The sequence below is a fragment of the Schistocerca serialis genome, chromosome 12 (assembly GCF_023864345.2).
Source record: "Schistocerca serialis cubense isolate TAMUIC-IGC-003099 chromosome 12, iqSchSeri2.2, whole genome shotgun sequence".
In the NCBI taxonomy this organism is placed as follows: domain Eukaryota; kingdom Metazoa; phylum Arthropoda; class Insecta; order Orthoptera; family Acrididae; genus Schistocerca; species Schistocerca serialis.
In genome coordinates, this window is record NC_064649.1 from 16,527,467 (window position 1) to 16,553,570 (window position 26,104).

The 26,104-nt window shown below is 41.4% G+C and overlaps 1 protein-coding gene across 1 annotated transcript in view; it reads right to left on the bottom strand.

The window, feature by feature from the left end:
* The window catches only part of LOC126428252 (DNA replication licensing factor Mcm6), a 77,391-nt gene that overhangs the window by 30,928 nt on the left and 20,359 nt on the right, over nt 1–26,104 (bottom strand). The window contains exons 5-9 of the mRNA XM_050090166.1: nt 22,693–22,963; nt 19,114–19,285; nt 10,948–11,072; nt 8,574–8,807; nt 2,331–2,498 (exon numbers count right to left, since the gene is read on the bottom strand). Coding sequence (XP_049946123.1) covers nt 2,331–2,498; nt 8,574–8,807; nt 10,948–11,072; nt 19,114–19,285; nt 22,693–22,963 — 970 coding nt within the window. The remainder of the gene's footprint in view (nt 1–2,330; nt 2,499–8,573; nt 8,808–10,947; nt 11,073–19,113; nt 19,286–22,692; nt 22,964–26,104) is intronic.

Sequence of the window (26,104 nt, forward strand, 5' to 3'; positions counted from 1 at the left end):
GTAGAGTAATAAACAAAGTAAATGTTCCCCCCACGCTAGGTCATCATTTGTCTACACGAGATAGCCACAGCACGTGCCAGACTGTAAAGAACAACTTTAATACATATGCAGAAGTTTTGTTAATTATTGCCATTGTGGCCTAAAGTTGAGGTCTGTGCCTCGACACATGCCGATTTACTAAATAATTTAAGCAAAAAAGGTTGTGACTGGTAGTGATCTCTGAAAAACCTTTCTATATTTCTGAAGCAGCCACAGCCAATTAACAGTGAATACGGCTTTTAACCATCACACTCACCCACTCACACTGTCTAGGCCGACTACACTGGGTTGACACTGTTGCTCTATTGGGACGAGGGGTCGTGTCAGGTGGAGGGGGTGACAGGAGAAAGGAGGCACCGAGCGAGAGGAAGGGTCGGATGAACGGTTGACAGCTGGAAGGGAGACACAGTAGGTGCACAGTTTACGGATGCGGCACCAGTGGGCTCGTTCTGGCTGCAAGCAGAGGGCCTTGTGTGCAGCGTATGGAGGTGTGGAGGAGTAGCCTGGGAAGAGGAAATTGAACAGAGGAAGAGGAAACTGTGGTAAGAGTGGAGAGTGAAGTGGGGGAAAAGGGGTACAAGGGTGGAGGTGGCCTTGGGATGGAGACTAACAGAGATTGGGTGCCTGGTTGGTTCGTCAGTTGTGGGATAAAGGGATTAAACAATGAGGCATTACTTTCTCAGTTGAGAGAGAGAGTTCAACTGGAGTTAGTGACATCAGCCATAAATTTGATCAAATTCTGGAAGTACCAGTCGAGTACCCGGTGATCTATTTATTTCAGTTCCAGTATTTCATCTCCTCATTGCACCCCACTCTTTGTGTATCTCCTCCTGCCCCCTCTCTCTGTCCATGTCCTACTCCCTCCTCTCTCTTTTCCAATCTCCTCCTCCCCACCCCCCCTCCCCCTCTGTCCATCTCCTCTTTCCTTTCTATTTCCACATCATTTTGCCCCCCTCTCCCCAGCTATCTCCTCTTCCCCTCTCTCTCTGTGTCATACACTTTTATCAGTACATTCAGTGGCATACGTGGATACAGTCTGCTAAATGTGTTTTGCAAATAGAGTTAGTAGCAAAGAATTAATAAATTTAAACATAAAGCACAATGCAGCAGTTTTTCATGCATCTCAGTGTTTACAGCTTCAAACCTCCTGAAATAAGTACAGTACCACAATGTAATTTTGTAGCTGCATTTAGCGGCAAATGTGGATTCTGTCTGCAAAATTTATTGGGAATAGAGTACCTAGCACAAAAGTAACGAAATTAATTGTCATACACGATGCAGCAGTTTGTCAAGCATTTAATTGTGTATCATGTTGTGTCTCCTGAATTAGGATAGGTTAGTGGTTTTTACCCCCACAGTGATTTCAGCTGTCTATGTTCACTGAAAACATTCTGTCATTAATTATAATCTCCCTTTCCCACCTTGGAAGATTCTACTCCTTGACTATTCCTAACATAAATACTTTATAAAAACCTTGCTCTTCCACTATCACTCACTTTTGACCATATCTTGAGCTTTGATTTTCTGTTATCATTCATATTAACACTTTTTCAATGCTCACATCTCTGCTGCATTGAAAAGAAATAAAAATCAGAGCATAACAATTTTACACAACTTTAAGAATAACTTTTTAAATCTAACACATTACAAACCCTGGTGAGCTACTTATTTACATTTTGTACTAAACTACAAAGAAAGTAAAAGTCTGGTACAGGTTTTGTTGCTCGACAACTTATCCTGACAACTAGGAAAGCTGCTCAAATACCGGGAAAGCAAAAACAACTCTGCTGTAAGCCCAAAACTTTTAAAACGTGAATTTGGCTAAGAAGGCTTGATTATAAATCCTACTTTGAAGGAAAATGTAAGGCATGGCCTTAGAAAAGCAGAGATCAAACAGGTCAATTCACCACAAACTTGGGAATCATCACCACTTTTAAGTGTCTGCGAACTATGTATTTACATTTTCTACCAAACTACATGGATACTAACCGACCACATTATTAGTGCACTCACCTCCCGTGGATGTTATTGGAAAAGCATGGTGATGTTAAAGTAAAGAAGTACAGTTGTGACTAAGAGAAAAGTATCACACTGTGAATGATTTCAAGAGAGATGTGCATGCACTATCAAATGTCCTCATGACATACCATGCTAAAAATTCGTGATAAGTTGACTGAAGAGCCATCACTCCCAGGTGCGATAATATTGTGGTCGACTAATAATTAAAAAGTACAACACAAAACAATTCGCCAAAGTTTGGTCAAAGTACATTCAGTCATCCTGGCACTTACCTCGTTGCACTCGTCAACGAGGATGAAGAAGAGATCGAAGCGAGACATGATGGGTGGGCTGAGCGAGACGTTCTGCTGCAGTGACTTGGTGCGGTCGTAGCGGCCGCCGATAGGATTTGCAGCTGCCAGGATCGAGGTGCGAGCATTCAGGGTCGCCCGCACTCCGGCCTGCGAGGACAATATGTGCGTTTCCACACTGCCGCATTAGGTGGTTCCGTGAATGTGAAACAGCTGAGCCATTATTTTCAAAATCTTTATTACACTTCCTTACACAAATCAATTTTCGCAGCTTTCACTGAGAGTGTTCTCAATGACATTAAAGGAATACTAAGACATTTTGTTTATTTAACCACAATACTGGGCAACAACTTGAGTCAAAGTGTTAGTATTGCTGATTGGCACATTTAAAGCTAAGGGCCTTGTCAGTTCCAGCTGTGGCATTGTTAAGCATGGGTCCCATGGCTACCAATACCCATGATAGTTCAAAATTAATATGCTGCATATTTTATAATTACCGAATTGGGTGGGAAAAGAAAAGTCTAGTAACACCTCAAACCGGAGACACATTCAGTTCACTGGCGGCAAAATGCTGTTGCTATTCAACAAAACAATCAATTCTGAAAGCTTACATACATCCACACACAGAAAACAAAGGTCATTTCAGAAAAAGAAACTCAACGAGGATGAAGAAGAGATCGAAGCGAGACATGATGGGTGGGCTGAGCGAGACGTTCTGCTGCAGTGACTTGGTGCGGTCGTAGCGGCCGCCGATAGGATTTGCAGCTGCCAGGATCGAGGTGCGAGCGTTCAGGGTCGCCCGCACTCCGGCCTGCGAGGACAATATGTGCGTTTCCACACTGCCGCATTAGGTGGTTCCGTGAATGTGAAACAGCTGAGCCATTATTTTCAAAATCTTTATTACACTTCCTTACACAAATCAATTTTCGCAGCTTTCACTGAGAGTGTTCTCAATGACATTAAAGGAATACTAAGACATTTTGTTTATTTAACCACAATACTGGGCAACAACTTGAGTCAAAGTGTTAGTATTGCTGATTGGCACATTTAAAGCTAAGGGCCTTGTCAGTTCCAGCTGTGGCATTGTTAAGCATGGGTCCCATGGCTACCAATACCCATGATAGTTCAAAATTAATATGCTGCATATTTTATAATTACCGAATTGGGTGGGAAAAGAAAAGTCTAGTAACACCTCAAACCGGAGACACATTCAGTTCACTGGCGGCAAAATGCTGTTGCTATTCAACAAAACAATCAATTCTGAAAGCTTACATACATCCACACACAGAAAACAAAGGTCATTTCAGAAAAAGAAACTACTGAAGTTTTTACAAAAGCAGACATTACAGTCATAAAGTTACCAACTAGCACTTTTTTTAAAACACTCAATTTCAAAGTAGTATGGCTCTGTTTGTCTTCACTCACATAGCAATGAAAACCTTTTGAATTTGTGTGGCAAATCATTTATATTTTATTAAATATATATACGTGAATTTGGCAAAAAAGATATACAGGGAGTGATTCAAAAGTTTCAAGACTTAACTCAGAACTAGAAATTTATTGGACATTTAAGTGTAGTGGACTAAAATTTTTCAAAATATGATCCTTCAGCATCAACACAGCGCTGCCAACGCATCTTCCAATGTTTGTAGCCCTTCTGGAAGGCCTCGGGCGTCACGCTGTCAAGGGCTCTCGTCAAAGCCTGCTGGATGGCAAGATGGAGTCGAATAGCTTCCCTTTTAGGCCTGTCTTGATTCAGGGGAAGAGGAAAAAGTCACTTGGAGCCAAGTCGGGGCTGTAGGGTGGCTGTGGCAGTGTTGTCACATTGAACTTGACCAAAACTTCAGCGGCGGCGCGCGACATGTGAGCGGGCACATTGTTGTGGTGGAGAATCCAATCGCCCTGGATCGCCGGGCGGACACGGCAAACTCTATCCCTCACACGGCGGAGCACACCAACGTAAAATTCACCTGTGACAGTCTGTCCACAAGCAACGAACTCCTTGTTAATCACTCCTTTACCTTTAAAATAAAAACAACAATCAGCATGCACTTCACATACTACTTGCTCATGCAAGCTTTCTTGGGCGTCGGTGCGACTCAGGATCGTACTTGTAGACCCAGGTCTCATCACCAGTAACCTCTTTCTCCTGAAGGTTCGGATCAACATTCAACCATTGGAGCATTTCCTGTAGGTCATGCGCCCTTTCTTCTGATCCACCGACAAAACTTTTGACATCAGTTTGGCCCACACTTTTCGCAACATCAAATTCTCCATCACTATCCTCCACACCATACTCAGACTGAGTCCCAGTTCATCGGCAATTAATCTAATACTAAGACGACGGTCATTGTTTAAAAGTTCCTGCACTCTCTCCACATTTTGATCCATTCGGCTTGATGGCCTCCCAGAGTGGTCGTCGTCTTCAACATTCCCGCAGCCTTCTTTGAAACATTTGTGTCACATGAAACTCATTGCACGGGACATGGCTTCTTCCTTAAAGGCCTCTTGAATCATACCGAGAGTCTCCGTGGCAGTCTGGTTCAGTCGCATGCAAAACTTAATTGCATAACACTGCTCCAAGTGCTGCTCCATTTTCGCCTCTCCCACTTTTTGACCGAGGTCAATGACATGCACCCACGCTGCAAGTGATGCGCACTCTCCAGGGTTCTGGAGGCAACTGCCGCATCTTCAGTTCCTTCCCTGAGACTCCCAACTACTTCCCCCAACCAGTCCGCACGCACTCCACTACTCAGAAATGAATCAGTCTTGAAACTTCTGAATCACACCTTGTATGTGCATTTTGCAAGAAAGATATACATTCATTTTGCAAAAAAGACTTGCATTTTTTAAAAATATATACTGGGTGATTAAAAAGCCAGTATAAATTTGAAAACTGAATAAACCACGGAATAATGTAGACAGAGGGGTACAAATTGACACACATGCTTTGAATGACATGGGGTTTTATTAGAAGCAAAAAAATACAAAAGTTCAAAAAATGTCCGACAGATGGCGCTTCATCTGATCAGAATAGCAATAATTAGCATAACAAAGTAAGACAAAGCAAAGGTGATGTTCTTTACAAGAAATGCTTAATATGCCCACCATCATTCCTCAACAATAGCTGTAGTCGAGGAATAATGTTGTGTACAGCACTGTAAAGCACGTCCGGAGTTATGGTGAGGCATTGGCGTCGGATGTTGTCTTTCAGCATCTCTAGAGATGTCTGTCGATCATGATAGACTTCAGGTAACCCCAAAGCTAATAATCGCACGGACTGAGGTCTGGGGACCTGGGAGGCCAAGCATGACGAAAGTGGCGGCTGAGCACACGATCATCACCAAACGACGCGCCCAAGAGATCTTTCACATGTCTAGCAATACTTTTTATTATTACTATTATTATTATTATTATTATTATTTATAAAACCCCATGTCATTCCAAGCATGTGTGTCAATTTTTACCTCTCTATCTACATTATTCTGTGGTTTATTAAGTTTTCAAATTTATACTGACCTTTTGCAGAAAATATATACATGAATTTTGCAAAAAAAGATATACACAAATTTTGTGAAAAAGGTAGATGCTAATTTTGAAAAGATATGTGCAGATTTTGCATAAACGATATACACTGAAGAGCCAAAGAAACTGGTACACCTGCCTAATATTGTGTAGGGGGGTGCTACATTTTCCAGTCCCTAAAGGTTATGTATAACATACATATAATTAGGGCTTGACAGAAAATGACTCCTTTGGTTCAGATGCACATCAAGCTCGAAATCTTACTGAAGTTGGCAAGAGACCCCAAGTAAAGAGGATCACGAGCAGGGGCACTATATCAGTGATGTGAGGTGTAAGTTGAGAATTTGGGTCCGATAGGAGGCATGCTGTGGTAGTGCATGCACTTGCGGTGACCACCGTGTGCGGATGGCGTAATGGTCAGCGCACTTGCCTAGTAGCTAGGAGACCTGGGTTCGAATCCCTGTCTGGCACAAATTTTCAACTTTTCCCATTAAAATAAATAAATTCCCACTGGCAACCAATGTCTTTAGTACCTTGTTTCTTTATCAGACTATTTGTAGATTATCATCACATCTTAAGATTGGAGTTAACATGTCCTTTTTTACTGTGTTAGTCGCGATCTTATTGTAATAAATTACTTCCTGGGATAATGCACTGTTTTTGAAACTTTGTGGCAGATTAAAACTGTGTGCCATACTGCGACTCAAACCTGGGATCTCGCCTTCTACAGGCAGTGTTACTACGACTGAGGTATCCACAAAGATAGGCGAGAGACCTTCTGTATAGTTTGGAAGACAGGACTCAAGGTACTGGCAGAAGTAAAGCTGTGAGGATCGGTCGTGAGTTGTGCTTGGATAGCTCAATTGGTAGAGCACTTGCTCACAAAAGGCAAAGCTCCCAGATTCAGGTCCCAGTCTGACACCCAGTTTTAATCTGCCATGAAGTTTCAAAAACAGCATACATTCTGTTGCAAAATGAAACATTCATTCAGGAAACTTCATAAAAATTATACAAAACAATGGCATCCCTTGTTGAAGTGTTCTAGGGCCTCTGCAGCTGCTAACCTACAGGGCGACAATTACTGAACTATACAAAATAAAATCGTCATAACTTTCGAACGGTTTGTGTTAGGACGTTTAAACTGCACGGTTGGCTGCGGGGCACGATGAGAATTAGTATGCGCGTGCATGGGTTCGTCAATAAGCAAAATTGGTGCATTTGGGGGACCAAGAATGTGCATTTTGTGATCAAGAAGTCTCTTCACCCTCAATTGGTGACTGTGTGGTGTGCAATGTCCAGTCACGGAATAATAGGTGTGATATTCTGCAATGGCACAGTGACTACCAAACATTATATGAAGGTTTTGGAAGATGATTTCACCCCATTATCCAAAGTGACCCTGATTTCGACAAGATATGGTCCATTCAAGATGGTGTTCGACCCCATTGAAGCGGGAGAGTGTTTGATGTCCTGGAGGAGCACTTTGGGGACCGCATCCTGGCTCTGGGGTACCCAGAGGCCGCTGGCACGGGCCTCGATTGGCCACCATATTCTCCGGATCTAAACACATGTGACTCTTTTGTGGGACTATATTAAAGACAACGTGTACAGCAATAACCCCCAAAACCATTGCTTAGCTGAAAACAGCCATTCGGGAGGTCAGCGACAGCATTGATGTTCTGACACTTCAGTGGGTCATGCAGAATTTTGCTAATAGTCTGCGCCACACCATCACCAATGATGCAGGCATATCGCACATATCATAAACTAAGTCCGAATATCTGTAGTAACATTTATATGTTGAATAAAGTGTTCGCATGTCGTAGTTTGTAACTAAATTTTATTTATTTATAATTTTTTTTTTCATATAGTCACCCTGTATACAAAACATTTTGGAGACAATCTGAGCATGCTTCTTAATATTTCTCACAGATGATGCTGTTGTTTACTGTCTTGTGACGTCATCAGAAGATCAAAACTAATTGCAAAATGATTTACCCAAGATACCTGTATAGCGCAACGAAAGTATGAATTCCTCTGTTTCAGTACTAAGAGGAAATTTCACTTAAACAGCAAATCACCCATATTTAAATGATATTGTTCACCTAAATACTTTGGGATTATAATTATAAACAACTTAAATTGGATCATCTCATAGAAATAATAGGGAGGGCAATCCACAGACTGTGTTTGTTGGCAAAGTGCGTAGAAGATGCAACAAGCATACTGAAAAGGCTACCTATACTAAGCTCGTCCATTCTGTTCTATAGCATTGCCGCATCATTTGCGATCGTTACGTGATAGGATTGATACAGCATGTTGACAAAGTTCAAAGACGGACAGCTTATCTGCATTATCATTGAGTACAAGAAAGTGTCAATGACACGATTTTGCTGGCTCTCCACCTACACAGGAAGAAATGATCATCATAAAATAAACAGAGCTCATATGGAAAGATTTTAGTATTTGTTTTTCCCACATGCTGTTTGAGACTAAAACGGTACAGAAATAGTCTGAAGGTGATTCGATGAATTGTCTGCCAAGTACTTAATTGTGAATTGCAGAGCAATCGTGCAGATGTAAATGTGCCAAGGACCGTGACAAAATCAACTCAAAGAGTACACTATTTTCATTGTACATCATAAAATTTTTCACAGAACTGGAAACCTTCCTTCCTCAGTGTGGGCCAGTAACACTGACCTTCGCTATGGATATCGTCTGCTGCTCCATTGCCTCGTGGATCGCCACCTGGTCCCTCGGGTCCATCTTGTCAAACTCGTCGATGCAGCAGATGCCATTGTCGGCCAACATCAGAGCGCCTGCCTCGATGACGAAGTCGAACGATTCTTCGTCCCTGACAACAGCTGCAGTCAGACCTGCCGCCGAGGACGCCTTGCCGGAGGTGTATATCGCTCGTGGACTCACCTCCGCGATCTGATAATTTGAGATGTCAGTAATTATTTCTCATCTGCCACTCATAAGTATTGGAGAACACAATACACACAACTTGTATATAACCCAATACAAACATATATTTCATATTCACAATATACCTTTCAATATTTCATTGTCCTTTAGTTTTTTGGTTTGATATTTCTCAATTTTGATTGTTTTTCTGGTTCAAATGGCTCTGAGCACTATGGGACTTAACATCTGAGGTCATCAGTCCCCTAGAACTTAGAACTACTTAAATGTAACTAACCTAAGGACATCACACACATCCATGCCCGAGGCAGGATTCAAACCTGCGACCGTAGCAGTCATGCGGTTCCGAACTGAAGCGCCTAGAACCACTCGGACAATTGTTTTTCTGTATACCATCTATTCTTTATAATCATATTCAGCAATATGAGAAAGTAACACTGTAAATCAAAAATAAGCATGCATAATGTATTGTACTGTTAACATCACTTAATTCAAGGAATATTCATAGAAAAGATGTCAGTTTTCTAGAAGACTTCTTTCCTTGAAGGATGAGGAGTATTCCAACTCTTGTGAGTGAACATTAAATACCTTAATAACAGAGAAAAGTGTTTACTGGAAAGAAGCAAGATGCTTAAGTCACAACATGCACAACATGCTTAAGTCGCAACAGTCACGCAAGGAGGACTGCAACCACTGTGGAAACTCAGGGTACATCTTGTATCACTGCTTTACTTGGTTGCTAAAATCAACAAATCACTAGCTGTTCAAAATTAACTTGCTGGCACATTTTGTGCATAGCCCATCATCAGAACAAGTCATATTGTCTTAATACACAGTATTGTGTCACATAATTACTTTCTCAAGATTGGTTCATCACCAATACCAAGAATGTAATTATGTAACATATTACTTTGTATTAAGGCATTTTATACTCTTATGATGTCCTGACGATGGTCTCCACACTAAACATTTCAGCAAAAAATTTTTAACAGCAAGTGATCTGTTGATTTTAGCAACCTAATAAGACAGTGATATAAGACAGGCTCAGGGTCAAGAAGCAAGAGATTAGACTGGGCAATTATGTAATTTGGCGAGACGAAAGAAATTTTGTCAAAACTTTTAGTTGTAAATTACATTAGTTAAAAATCAGAAGTAATCTGGAGAAATATCTTGTGAAATCAACTGAATTGTGAAAATCTAATTAGACTGTAACAACGCAAATGATCAGTTTTTGCAAATATGATGTAACTGGTTAAATAAAAATATTTACTCACCAAGCAGCGAAATGAGAAACAAATACAAAGGTATTAATGTCTGCAAGCTTTTAGAGTCAGTGGCTCCTTCTGGCAGCAGGGTTCAAGGGGAAGGAAGATGGGCGAAGGAAAAAGACTGGTGAGTTTTAGGAAAAAGGGTAGAGTGCAGAAAAGACAACCAGAACCCCGGGGCAGGGGAGACTTACCGGAAGGGATAAGAAGAGAAGTTCCTTCTCATCACATCCAGAGCCATTGGCTCCGAAAGATTAAAAATATTAATACTTTTGTATGTGCATTCTCCTGTTGCTGTTTGATGGGTAGATTTTTTTATCCATCCAATTACTTTTTAATTAATTGTAAGTCGTAACAAAGAAAAGTGCAAGCTGAATATCAAAGTTGTATAAAGCAGCGATCACGTGAGTCAGTTCTGAGCAGTTGTTGAATGGGAATACTAGCTGCCTTTTGTACTGTGTTATGAATGCAGATTGAACTAGAATTTCTAAGTACATATGAACTGAGGACTGTGTAATCACTGAACAGATTTGACAGTTCTGACTCAGGTCATTTATATGGGTGAAAACACTTTACCCATTTTGTTGCTGGCATGTGGTGATAAATTGGGATATGAAACCATGGATAATTATGTTAGAAATGAGAGCTCACTCGCAATTATATAATTTACGTAACCTGGCACTAAAATTGCACTTGTATTTTTGCAGTAACTCTGGTTTAAAAGGTAATGTTCATGAAAAGTTGAGCAAGCACTTATGAAGATGAAAAAATGGAGATTACATTAGAAAATACACACAAATGCTAGCTTTGTAAACTGCTCGAAAATGGCACTACGGAATTATTTGCGTCTTATTACCAACACTACAGAAAGCCAATGCACATACCTGCTTCAGTAACTGGGATTTAGCTGTACTTGGGTCACCCACAATGCATACGTTGATGTCTCCTCTCAGAGACGTACCTTCCTCAGTCTTCTTTGGAACTCCACCAAACAACATCAAGACAATACCTGCAAGAAAGGCATCAATGTAACAGCAACAAAACAACAACAAGCACCACCTCACCGCCATCACTGTCACAATGATTATCAGTGGGTAATTCTTCAATTTTAGCACCCTGGAAGTGAGTGTCTTCCAGACGAATTAAAAAAATAAAAGTAAAAACTTCCTGACATATTAAAACAGCATGCTGGACTCAGACATACTTGGAAGCTTTGCCTTTCGCGAGCAAGTGATCTACCAACTGAGCACAATTCACAACCTGTCCTTCCAGCTTTACTTGCGCCAGTACCTCGTCTCCTACCTTTCAAACTTCACGGAAGTGAGCATGCCTAAAATACATTACATTTAAAACATCAAGAATCCTCCATAAATTTCAGGCGAAGGTGATTTGTCCACCATCTAAGATTGTACAACTTTTGGGATCAGTGAAGGACAAGTTGTCACTGTGTAAGGCCAGAATTTACCAAATAGCTAATCAACAGGGTCAGACCACACGCACTGTGAAAGGATGTTGCATTGAACATCAATGTTGCACCCTCCTTTTGCAACCAATCAACTCCACTATTGCTGAACACTGTATTTTGAAGTGTTACATGCCGTTTAGACAACTGAAACTTCACACTCCTTGTGTAGTGGTAGGAAAGAGGATTGTGACAAAATAATATTAAAAAATAATATTAAGTAGAAAGTTAGTTGAACATATACTGTGAACGGGTGTTTGTTTTCATATGCAGGCATTAAATGGAACGTGTGGAATATGAGAAATGGCAAGGTATGACAACAAACAGCTTCACCTGCATTGGACAGGGCCTTTTACTTTTTTGTGTCACAGCGTGGCGGTGGCTTGACTGTCAAAGAGCAACCACACTCCAAGAATGAAAACCAATGGCAAGATGGTTTCGTGACAAATAAATATAGCGAAATCTTGAATGTCATGTTGAGCCTTCGAGGTGTGTGTTGTACGTAAAGTTGTGTTCTAATATAATTCATGAGTCACTCTAATGATCTGTACAACCACTCTAGGAAATGTGTGTTTGTAAAAGGAAAATAGTGGATGTGCCATTTCATGATGTGCGTAGAAGTTATCTTTTTTTGCTCCAATAACAGCTGCAGGACATGAAGTTAAGCCTTTCCTTGGCTACACATGGGATTTCAGAGGCATTGCTTAGCAGGATCTCTACTTCAAGAAAATCAACCGTGGCAACGGGATTAAAACAAAATGGTAAATATGCCAGACATTGCACTGGAAGACAGATCTCGTGAATTGTTCTGACTCAGCTTCTACTACAAGGAGTAAGCCAGCAGCTAAATCAAACCTTAACCAACAAGAAAAACACTTCAGCTTCCACTGGACATTCAACGGAGTAGGATAGAACTATGGTTCTGACAACAGTAACATCTTTTTGAGACTCCATCATTAAAGAATCTGTAGAAATATGCCTGGCAGAAAATCTAATGAGCCGTGATAGTGGCTACCAGTTGGACAGTGCACAGAACCTTGCCATCTCCACGATTTGTTCCAATCAAAGATTAGAGGACATACCAATGGCCACGGTGAACGGTAATGCAGAGGACAGCTGAGTTCCACGGTTCCACCAGCAATGGCATTGATGCCAGAAGGTGTGGTCTGCCCGTGAACTCGATGCGTAACAGAGCAATTCTTCAACAGTCTCCAGTTAAAATATAGTGGAATGTATTAAATGACACGCTGCATGCTCGAAATTTGTCTGAAAAGTTTCATTTTGTTTCCTCCTTACCTTCTGAGTGCTCCATATTTTTGTCAGGCAGTGTGTTACCTTTAACCATTATTCCTTTTTAAAGGAAAAATAATTGTGAGCATAGAATTGTGGTGGTGGTGGTGGTGGTTAGTGTTTAACGTCCCGTCACAACGAGGTCATTAGAGACGGAGCGCAAGCTCGGGTTAGGGAAGGAAATCGGCCGTGCCCTTTCAAAGGAACCATCTCAGCATTTGCCTGAAACGATTTAGGGAAATCACGGAAAACCTAAATCAGGATGGCCGGAGACGGGATTGAACCGTCGTCCTCCCGAATGCGAGTCCAGTGTGCTAACCACTGCGCCACCTCACTCGGTATAGAATTGTGAAGCTGAACATTTGCATTTGTAAATTTAACTAATAAAACAAGCTGGTAATGACATTTGCTTACTGATTGTCTAGAAAAACAAAGGCCACAGGAATCAGTGTCAACGGTACTTACCTGTAGATCAGCTTTCCCGAATTTTTTTTTTTCCCCTTCAACCTGGACTTCATGTATATCGATAAATATTAGATTTTGGTGTATACTATACATGAGGCAAATTTTAGAAAAATGTAAAATTATTGTGACCTGGTGTGGAAAAATCAGTCAATTGAATCCACCGATACAAGATTTGGGTATGGTCCCACGACGTAACGGTGTTAGGCATGTGACGTGTGCAAACAGAAAAAGGATGGACACTGGCAGCATTTTTCTGTCCATATTATTTTCTGGAATTTAGGTTGTGGTCTGTAGCATAGTCTGAAGTCCACTAAGGTGATGAAAGTCATGAGATTCCTCCTAATATCCTCTCAGACCTCCACCTGCCCAGTACAGCGCAGTAACTCAATGTAGTATGGACTCGACAAGTCATTGCAAGTCTCGTGCAGAAATACTGAGCCATGCTACTTGCACAGCCATACAGAACTGCAAAAGTGTTGCCTGGGTAGGACTACGTGCAAACTGACTTCTCAATTACGTCCCGTATATATTCGATGAGATTTACAGTGAAACCCCATTTTTACACTTTTCGAGGGACTTCAAAAAAATAGTGTAAAATGCGGGAAAATGTAAAATGTGGGAAATAGTGTTTTAAGCTGTTAAAGTTACATTTAGGATACCCCTCTCGCACTATGTATAATGTATGTACATAACAGGTATCAGAAGACTTGTCAGGGACTTTTTTATTATCTAATAAAGGTTAATTATCTAATAAAAACTGCTGATGTAACTGGAATTGAAAACTGTCTGGGAAGTGGAAACGTTTCACTTTATTTCAAAGTTCATAATCGATGGTTTTGAAAAGCCTGCAGCTGTCATTCATTACTTAAATAATGAAATACTTTAGTAGTTACTGCCTCTTCAGTTACGTAGAAAACCACACACACACACACACACACACACACACACACACACACACACACAAATGAGCGCGCAAACTATCACTCACATTTTTTGTTTGTGTAACACCAGAAAAAATAAATAAGTAAATACTGAACCTGACAACGAGAAAAATTCTCGAAACACATTTTGCTCAGCATGAATACAATGCGTAACCGGCAGTGTTTACACTTAAAACTTTTGGGTAACACAAAGTGAAAGATGGTGTCAACTAGCACTCCACGTGGCCATACGCTGAAACACACTACATATGGTTCGACAAAGGTGTCACGATGATCACAACAAGCACGAAACTGCATTTGCGCAGTAGAGACAATTTAGAAATGGTTGTGATTGGTCATGATATCTTCATTCGAATGAACCTAGTTACTCCCATCAGCCATCACTGACTGCAGATGAGCTACTTGGAGAGCATTTGCAACCATTCATACACTTAGTTTCCAAATAACGACGCAATGTTTGTGGATGGCAATGTGTCATGTCACTGGGTCACAATTGTTTGCGAGAGCTAGGCAGCGACGGGAGATATGGCACGAATTGTTACATCTTTTACTCGTTTACCTGTTCAAATCTGCTGAATAGTGCCCTGGTGCCAAGAAACTTAACCACTTAATATTTGTAAACACTACTGGACGGTCAACATTATGCCAGCATCATATTTTCTCCACAAACATTTTTTCATAATGCGTAAATCACGGGAAAATTATAAATACGTTGACGCAAAATCAGGTGCAAATTAACATTGCACGCATAGGAAATTTGACAGGACCGATAAAAAAATGTCGCAAACGGCGGGAAAATGTTAATTCCGGGAATGTAGAAGAGGGGTTATACCGCATGTCAGGCAATCTGGCTAGCCAAACCATTTGCCGGAATTGTCCAGAATGTTCTTCAAAGCAATCGCAAACAATCGTGGCCTAATGACATGACACATTGTCATCCACAAACATTGCATCGTTATTTGGGAACATGAAGTCCATAGACAGTTGCAAATGCTCTCCAAGTAGCTCATCTGCAGTCAATGATTGGTTCAATTGGACCAGAGGATCCAGTCCATTCTACGTAAACACAGCCCGAACATTATGAAGCAACCACCAGCTTGCACAGTGCCTTGTTGACAACTTCGTGGGGTCTGCACCACACTTGACTCTACCACCTGCTCTTACCAACTCACTGAAATTTTGACTTATCTGACTGTGGCACGGTTTTCCATTCAACCTATGGTCCAACCGATATGGTCACGAGCCCAGGAGAGGTGCTGGAGGATGTGCTACTGTTAGCAAAGGTACCTGCATCAGTCGTCTGCTGCCATAGCATATTAACAGCAAATTTTACGGCACTGTCATAACAGATATATTCGTCCCACGTCCCACACTGCTTTCTATGGTGTGTCACACAGTACTGCTTGTCTATTAGCAGTGACAACTCTACACAAGCACCACTGCTCTCAGTCATTAAGTGAAGCCCATCGTCCACTGCATTGTCTACGGTGGGAGGCTCTTTGATGCCGTGGATCTCTGAATATAGAATTCCGCAAGGAGTTCCAAAATTAAATGTCCCTCATTTCTAGTTACAGCTATCATTTCACATCTTAATTCACATTGTGGGGCCATAATCGAGTTGGAAAACTTTTCACACAAATCACCAGAACGCAAATGACAGATCCACCAATGCACTGCTCTTTTATACCTTGTGTACGCCACCTGTATATGTCCATATCGCTATCCCATGACTTTTGTCGCCTCAGTGTGTAGGTTTGGGTGAAAGTTCCCAGATTGGTTGTGAGACTGCAAAATGGTACTGAAGGCTTCAGTTAACCTGGGAAGTTTCAGGGATAACTGCTTAATGGTGAAGTCAGGATAGTTACCACAGAATATACTCAGTATTAATCAACATCTACGTACAAGACGGCCTCTATCCATCTACAATATCTCGACGATGACACTTCCCGATCACTACAGCATCATCAGTAAACAACTGGAAGATTGTTGCTCACCCTATCCATGACCTCGTTTATGTATAGAATGAACAAGAGCAGCCCTGTCACACCTCCCTGGGATATTAATGATGAGACCCTTGCCTCTGATGAACACTCGTGTCCAGGGAATGAAACTTAGTTGTTGTACTTAACAACTACTTGATTTCTGAAATGCATTTGACTTAGCACCACATACAGGGTGTTACAAAAAGGTACGGCCAGACTTTCAGGAAACATTCCTCACACACAAATAAAGAAAAGATGTTATGGGGGACATGTGTCCGGAAACGCTTAATTTCCATGTTAGAGCTCATTTTAGTTTTGTCAGTATGTACTGTACTTCCTCGATTCACCGCCAGTTGGCCCAATTGAACGAAGGTAATGTTGACTTCGGTGCTTGTGTTGACATGCGACTCATTGCTCTACAGTACTAGCATCAAGCACATCAGTACGTAGCATAAACAGGTTACTGTTCATCACAAACGTGGTTTTGCAGTCAGTGCAATGTTCACAAACGCGGAGTTGGCAGATGCCCATTTGATGTATGGATTAGCATGGGGCAATAGCCGTGGCGCGGTACATTTGCATCAAGACAGATTTCCAGAACGAAGGTGTCCCGACAGGAAGACGTTTGAAGCAATTGATCGGCGTCTTAGGGAGCACGGAACATTCCAGCTTATGACTCGCGACTGGGGAAGACCTAGAGCAACGAGGAAACCTGCAATGGACGAGGCAATTCTTCGTGCAGTTGACGATAACCCTAATGTCAGCGTCAGAGAAGCTGCTGCTGTACAAGGTAACGTTGACCATGTCACTGTATGGAGAGTGCTACAGGAGAACCAGTTGTTTCCGCATCATGTACAGCGTGTGCAGGCACTATCAGCAGCTGCTTGGCCTCCACGGGTACACTTCTGTGAATGGTTCATCCAACAATGTGTCAATCCTCATTTCAGTGCAAATGTCCTCTTTAAGGATGAGGCTTCATTACAACGTGATCAAATTGTACATTTTCCCAATCAACATGTGTGGGCTGACGAGAATACGCACGCAATTGTGCCATCACGTCATCAACACAGATTTTCTGTGAACGTTTGGGCAGGCATTGTTGGTGATGTCTTGATTGGGCCCCATGTTCTTCCATCTACGCTCAATGGAGCACGTTATCATGATTTCGTACGGGATACTCTACCTGTGCTGTGCCTTTACAAGTGCGACACAACATGTGGTTCATGCACGATGGAGCTCCTGCACATTTCAGTAGAAGTGTTTGTACGCTTCTCAACAACAGATTCGGTGACCGATGGATTTGTAGAGGCGGACCAATTCCATGGCCTCCACGCTCTCCTGACCTCAACCCTCTTGACTTTCATTTATGGGGGCATTTGGAAGCTCTTGTCTACGCAACCACGGTACCAAATGTAGAGACTCTTCCTGCTCGTATTGTGGACGGCTGTGATACAATACGCCATTCTCCAGGGCTGCATCAGCGCATCAGGGATTCCATGCGACGGAGGGTGGATGCATGTATCCTCGCTAACGGAGGACATTTTGAACATTTGCTGTAACAAAGTGTTTGAAGTCACGCTGGTACGTTCTGTTGCTGTGCGTTTCCATTCCGTGATTAATGTGATTTGAAGAGAAGTAATAAAATGAGCTCTAACATGGAAAGTAAGCACTTCCGGACACATGTCCACATAACACATTTTCTTTCTTTGTGTGTGAGGAATGTTTCCTGAAAGTTTGGCCGCACCTTTTTGTAACACCCTGTATATTGTCTAAAGTACAGTCATATGAGGTATCAAGTAAAATTTGTGACTGGACTGAAGATTTTTGGTAGGGAGGCTGCAGCATATTTTTTTCGAGAGTCACTGACAGATGTACAAGTAACTTCAGGCGTGCTCCTGGGAAATATGTCGGGGCCCTTACTGTTCGTGTTGCATATTAATGATGTTGCGGACTATATTAATAGTAGCCCCAGACTTTTTGAGGATGCACTATCTGAAAGAAGCTGCATACATATTCAGTCAGATCTTGATAAGATTTCAAAGTGGTGCAGAGATACGCAACATGCTTTAAATGTTCAGAAATGTAGAATTATGCATTTCATTTCACAAAACAAGACAAAAAAACGTAGCATCCTGTGACTATATCAATGGGTCACAGGTCCAATCAACCAACTTACATAAATTCCTGGGTGTAACTTTTTGTAGGGATATGAAGTGGAATGGTCACACAGGTTCAGTCGTGGATAAGACAGGTGGTAGACTTTGATTTATTGGTAGAAAACTAGGGAAGGGCAATCAGTCTACAAAATAGATTGTTAACAAATTACTCACGCGACCCATCCTAGAATATTTTTTAAGTGTGGGACCTGTACCAAACAAGAGTATCAGGGGACATTGAACATGTACAGAGAAGGGCAGCACAAAGGGTTACAGGTTTGTTTGGCCTGTGGGACTGTGTCAGAGATGTGCCGAAGAAACTGAACTTGCAGACTAAGACAGACGAGAAGTATCCTGAGAAAGTGTACTTACAAAGTTTCAAGAACTGGCTATAAATTATGAATCTAGGAATATAGTACAACCTCCTATGTATCACTCAAACAGGGACAGTGAAGATAAGGTTAGATTACTTACAGCACACACAGAGGCATTTGACTGATAATTTTTACCACACTTCACACATGAATGGAATGAGAAGAACCCTAGTGACTGGTGCAGTGGGACATACCCTCTGCCATGCACCCCACAGTGGTTTGCAAAGTACAGATGAAGTCTTTGAGCCACTCACATATCTGAGAACACATTCCGTATGCTAAGACCTTTGCTGAAAACCTGCGCTGTCTGAGATTTTCTTTCCTGATCCCTGGAACTAGTACCAACTACGTGCAGTGTTTCTCACTGCACCGCTACTCACCTCTTTTGACTTCGTCGTTGCCATGTATCGTGGGGAAGAGGCTGGAAACGAGGTTCTGGTAGAGGTTTCGGTCTCGGCTCATCTCGTACACCTTGTTCCACTCGGCATCCGTCATCTGCTGCTTCATTATCTCGGCAGTCATCTCCTCCATGTGCAGTTCTGCACCCCCAAACTGAAACCACATTTCGCTATTGTACTCCGACTAGCTCACTACATGCAAATTGATGATTCAAATAAATTGACACCTGAACATTACACTCGGGCAACACTCAACGAGGATGTCACTGTAAGAAGAAGAGTATCTGAGAAGGGGAAAAAAGACAGGTGGGTGTGTTGTCAGAGATCGGTGCACAATATCAGTGAGGGAACCTGAACTGAGAGGAGGTTATAGGATAGACGGGCAGAAACTGTCGGGTGAAGGGTGTGAGAACAGTAACTTACCACAGGCAGAGGCCGGGATGACTTTGAAAGCTGAAAATGTGTTGTAAAGGTAACTGCCAACTGTACAGCTCAGAAAAACTTGTGGTGAAGTTAAGGATCCAGATGGTCCGGGTTGTAGGCAATCAGACACCACTCCACCTGTGATAGCAACCATGTCCCATATCAACTGTGCTGCAAACAATTTCACTGCTTTTTATATTGGTATGACTATGAACCAGCTGTCTGCCAGAATGAACAGCAACGCCAAACTGTGGCCGAGAGCCATATTGTGGCACAACATGCATCTGATCATAACACGGTTGATTTCAATGGTTGCTTCACAACTCAGGCCACCTGGATCATCCCATCCGCCACCAACTTTTTCAAGCTGTGCAGATGGAAGTTATTCCTACAACACATTTTCCATTCCCAAAATAATCGCCTGCAGTGCTCTTGCTTAATATTTAAGTGTGACAATTCTTACTGCCTTCTTTTGTAGAAATAGGATGCCCGTGCAGCCTGATCAATGACCCCACAGCTGCATTTCACAGTCAATACGGCTGTGGAATAGAGCACGGCACATACAGGAAGACACAGAAAAACGGGAACATTTCCACAGTCCAATAAAACTAGAAGTGATGAAGGAAAGAAATTGCATTCATAGTAATTCAAACCTCACAACTTTGCCATTTACGAAACATTGATAGCATTTATCACTTTTCAAAAAGTTACATCCTTTAGATGGCGTCGTCCTAAATGAATACATTCGTGAAACCTGCTGCTGAGATTCCTCGTTGACCACTGCAACATCTCAGCTGGGATACTGTGAACTGCATCTCGAATTCTCTGTTTTAACTCGTCCAGGGTTCTTGGCTGAATCATGTGACATTGCTCTTGAGGTAGCCCCACAAGAAAAAAAAAACACACATGGATAAATCTGGTGATCTAGGGGGCCAGGGAATGTTACCGAATCGTGAGATCACACAGTTGTCAAACAATTCCCGCACATGTGCCATTGACTGCCATGCAGTGTGTGATGTCGCTCCGTCCTGTTGGAACCAGACTTCTTCAACGTTTGGAAAGTTGTTCAGTGCAGGTGTAACGAATTTTCGTAACATCCCCACGTAACGATCGGCATTGACAGTTATTGTGTTTCCCTGTTCATTCGCGGAAAAAATACCCTCCGATAATCCTGTTGTGAAACACTACACCATACTATCACTTTACTGCGTGTAAAGCGCACTAATGAACGTCATTAGGATTTGTGTTGCCCAGTAACGGTAGTTCTGTTTATCCACATAACCTGTGAGGTGAAAATGTGCCTCATCTGACATCCACAACTTTTTTAGAAATTCATCGTCATTGTTAATTTTTGTCATCATTTGTTGACAGAATCCTAATTGAAACCAGTAATTATTGTTCTTCAATTGATGCACCATTTGTAGTTTGTACAGATGAAATTTTAAACGGAGATTAAGAATTCTGTGAACACACTCCCGGGACATTCCAACCACTGCTGCTTGCTTACGAATTGAATGCCGTGGGCTCCGTAAGACAGACTCATGTACAAGATCAATGTTCGCTGGTGAACGCACACTTCTTGGTCGTCCTGTTGGTTTCTTCTTGCGGGCAGATTCAGTCACTTCAAAGTTATTAAGCCAACATTTTATCACGTGTTTCGATGGACCGGCATGATGACGTCCTGAATTATAAACATCAAAACTCCCTCTGTACGCTATCAAACTATCATTGTTTTTATAAAACATTTTTATGGCTAATGCACGCTGTTTTCCTTTCCACTGATCCACGATTACTGAAATAGCAGACTGTTTACTCGCTAAGTGTCATGAACCCACAGTGCTGCCATTTGCCCATGGCTGCCACTACTCATTTCAAACATTCCATTATTATGTCTCCCTGTAGTTACCCGATACTGGTCTGTAATTACGTTTTCCATCAGCCTCAGAAAGTATACCATACGTGAGAGTTCCTCACATACACACTCATTGTGTCTACTTCACAAGTTTGTTACAATTACAAATTCTTCACAAGTTAGTTATAATTACAAATTCCAGCAATTTTAAAAATTCTAAAAGGTCCAGGAATGTCCTTTACCACAGCCACATTTCATACGATGAGTTTTTCCTTCATTTATTTCAATCTTATTTGACAGAATCAATTTTCCACCTTTCCAAATGACTCATCTGATTCCCTGTGCAGTATGTTACTATCTTGGCTTAGACCATTTACAAAAATGAGAAGAAAGAGGAACTGCGACACAGCCTTGGGGCACATCATGTTCTAATTTCTGCCCCAAAGATGCCACCCTTGGGACAAAGCAGAGACTACGAAGGTGATACATATACACATCAGACGATGCTGGATGACTAAGATGAGGAAATGAGATGTTGGCAATAACTGATGATCTGTGTTGTAGGGTACCAAAATACTGGCAATGGCTGAAGTAGAGAGGATATAAAAGGCCCAGTTGCTATAGCAATAAAACCGTTTCTGAAAAACATAAATTTGCGGACATCAAATATAAATTTAAGTACTAGGAAGTCTTTTCTGGAAGTATCTGTTCAGAGTGTAGCCTCGTGCACAAGTGATACATGCACGAAAAATAGGGCAGGTGAGAAGGTTAGGGGTAGGTTGGTTACTTCAACAGATCATATGCACGATGAATTGTAATTATGTGGTAAAAGTTGATTTAAAATACGATGCTGCATGAGAATGCTGGGACTATATAGGTAATTCAAAGACTTAATTAGGAGGAACTGAACAGAATGGGGGAGAAAACAGCATTACGGCAAAACTTGGGCTTTAACTGATATGACAAATCACGATTATGGAGGGTAGTATGAATGGTAAGAACTGTACAGCGAGACAAAGACTACTACATTAAGCAGGTTCAAACTGACGTAGGTTGCAGTAATTATGCAGAGGTGGAGACCACACAGAATAGACTTGTGTGTAGAGCTGTAAGTAACCAGTCTACAGGCCGAAGGCAATGACGATGACAACAAGAACAGTGTCTGTCAATGTACCTACCACTGTAAGAACACGTCCCGAGTTGTCAGTTCCATGCAATGTTTCTGTAACTGATTCACAGTTACCCGCAGACTCAATTTGGCAGCAAAGACAACACGGCACGCTTACCCTGGGATTGGTGGGCGCGACGCTGCAGGCGAGGAAGGCCATGCGGTAGTTGAGCTCTCGCACGCCGAGAGCCCTCAGACCGCGCACGCCCTCTCCCGCCATCTGCGCCGCCGCCTGGTCTCCCGCTTTGTGCCTCGAGGCCAGCTCAGCACGCTGCCCGGGCGCCGACATCACGCCCACGTCCGGCACCACTATCAGCGTGCCCGTGAAGTCGTACTGATCGCCCGCCTGCACCATGTCCACAATCTCGGCTCTCAGCACCACCTCTACACTGTGGATGGACATTTTTATGATCACAAAATGTACTTGTCAAAACCCATTACAAACATTTGTTGTCTTTGATGTACAGTGAAACCCTGCATTTAAACTTTTCAAGGGAATTTTAAAAAATGGTGTATAAAGCAGGGAAAATGTAAAATGTGGGGAATGACTCTTTAGTGGTAAAATTACGTTTGTGACCCCCATTGCATTTTTGTAGTTTCTTTATAATATATGGACATAATAGCCATGAAGATACTTGTCAGGGATTTGTTTATTATCCAATAAACGTTATCCGAATCTTGTAATATCTTTAGCCACTGATGTAACTGGAAGCGGTAACTGTCTGGGAAGCAGAAACGTTTGACTTAATGTCATTTATCATACCCTATATTTTTTGAAAGCCTGCAGTTGTGTTATTCATTATTTGACAATGACACACTGCATCTGTTACATATTTTTCATGCTTAGCACAACACTTTTCAAGAATTTATTCTCGTTGCCAAGCACAGATATCCACATAACTATTTTGTGAGATATTTGCATATGTGTTGGTCTGCAACTCAAGCACCATAATCATATTTTTGAGGTTATAAGATATTGTGCCGCCTCCACCCTGCAAAAAAATCCTCACACACATAAACCATCACTCGCATTATTTCTGTGTGAAACATCACAAAAAATACTTAGGTATATGTTATTAAAAACATATTATATAAATTTTCAAAACATTTTGCAAAGCATGAAAAAATACAAAACTTGTGCAGTGTTTCATTATCCAAACTGGAAGCATTTGAACAACTCAAAAAGCGCAAAGGTTGTCAACTAGCGCTCAAGTGGTTAACAAATGAAACACTTGAGTTATGTACTTGATATGTCATGACGATCAAAAAGTTGAACACACACAGTGGAGACTTTCAAAACTGTTGTGATCGGTCATTATTCGAGCGAACCTACAAGGAAGTTACTTCCATCAGCCACCACAAATTGTTCCAATTTTTGCCAGTTCAGATCTGTTGGATTCAAGCTGTTGAGAGGAGCACACTGGTGTCAAGAAACTTAACAGCATAATATTTGTAAACACTAACTGAAAGCCAACGCCATGCCAGAGTCATTTTATGTCAATTAAGTCAGTTTTTTCTCCACGAACGGTGTTTCGTAAAGGGTAAATTGTGGGAAAGTTATAAATATGTTAACACAAAATCAGGTGTGAATTAACATTGTTAACCGAGGAAATTTGACAGGAGTGTTAAAAAATGATGTAACGAAAAGAAAATGTTAATTCCGGGAATGTAAAAGCGGAATTTTATACTGTATTAATTCCTATGTTTTAATATTAAAAGTACATTTACCCCTTATTGGTTTTTTCATTGACAGACATCACTTTTCCTGAACTGTGATACAATCGCAATACAAGATACAAAATTCATTTTCATGTAAACCATGGCTCCTTGTCTAGGATTCAAAGTGAAGTCTGTGATGTGTGATGTGTGTTGTGTAAAAGACGGAGATTAACTTACTGTAGTATAGAACACATACAGAGTGATCGTATTACATGGTTATATAAATTTTTCACCTTACGCTAATTTTTGTTTAGTGACATTTGAGACAATATGGCAAATACTTCAACAGAATTTTGTTCATGCCTTATTGTTCATAAAGTAAAAATGCACTACTTACTATGTAAAACGTATGGCGGTGTACTAATGAAAATATACATACTGTAAAATTAATTGTTAAAAATACTCATAATGTATGAGGGAATACTGAAAAGTAATGCCTCCAATTTTGTGTGTGTAAATTCTTACAGCTTTTTAAAGAAAACATTATTAACATTCTATATCTTTATTCTTCATTTCCACATATTTATCTCTCAACAATGTAATGAAAAGGATAGTTGCTCTTCACCATACAGCAGAGATGCTGAGTCACAGACAGGCACAACAAAAAGACTGTCGGCAAGTTAGCTTTCGGTCAACAAGGCTATTGTCAGACAACATAAACCCATGACCACACTCACTCACGCACAGATGAGCAGTCTATGATAGCTGAAGCCAGATTGTGACTGTGACTGTGTGTGTGTGTTTGTGTGTGTGTGTGTGTGTGTGTGTGTTCCGACAATAGCCTTGTTGGGCAAAAGCTAAATTTCCGACAGTCTTTTTGTTGTGCGTATCTGCAACTCAGCATCTCCGCTATGTGGTGAGTAGAAACTATCCTTTTCATTCTACTGTTACATTCCATCCTGGATTTTTCATTGTTTTATTTATTTCTCATCATAATCACCCTGGTGCTGAACACATTTCTCCCAATGACAGACCAGCTTATTGATACCGTCACTGTAGAATGATTGACTTCATCGACGGCGCCACAACTTCGCCTCTACTTGCATTGCTTCATCACTATCAAAGTCAAGTCCTCAAAGATGTTCTTTAAGCTTTGGAAATAGATGAAAATCAGATGGGACCAAGTTGAGATGATGACAGTGAATCTAAGGCACCAATTGTTGCAGATGATGCAATGCTCGTGTGCGATCTGGCATTGCCCATGTGTGGATGAATTATTTGAATTCATGCTTTCAGTTTTCTGAACCATTTCTCACAACTGACAGTTACAATGCACACCACTATGTCACATGCTACAATTTGGAGTCCTCTAGTGGCAGAATGTTGCAACTTACGTCAGTGAAGTGGGAAAGTTGACCAAGTGCAAAAGATAGTGGGGGTGGTGGGATCACTCATGGGAAAATTCCGGTAGTTGTGGGTGTTAGAGCTGTACCTTTTTTAGATTGAAGTCAGCTGATAGGTATTCCTGCTTAAGGGAAGTCTCTCTAACAAAGAAACCACTTTCTACAAAGCTTGGGTATCCGATTAATGAGGGAATTAGTATATTTCTTCAAAATATACAAGGAATTAGAGATAAAGTTAGTGAACTGCTTATAGATGTTGACTCTGAAATTATTGGTGTATCTGAACACTTCTTAAATAAGGAGATAATTCAGAGGCTTCCTTTACCAGGATACAGGTTGGCTGGCAGCTTTTCTAGGAGCTCTTTGCGGTGTGGGGGAGTAGCCATGTATGTGAAAAACGGTATCCCATTTGAGTCAATTGATGTTTCAAAGTACTGCACTGAAAAGGTGTTTGAATGCTGTGCAGGT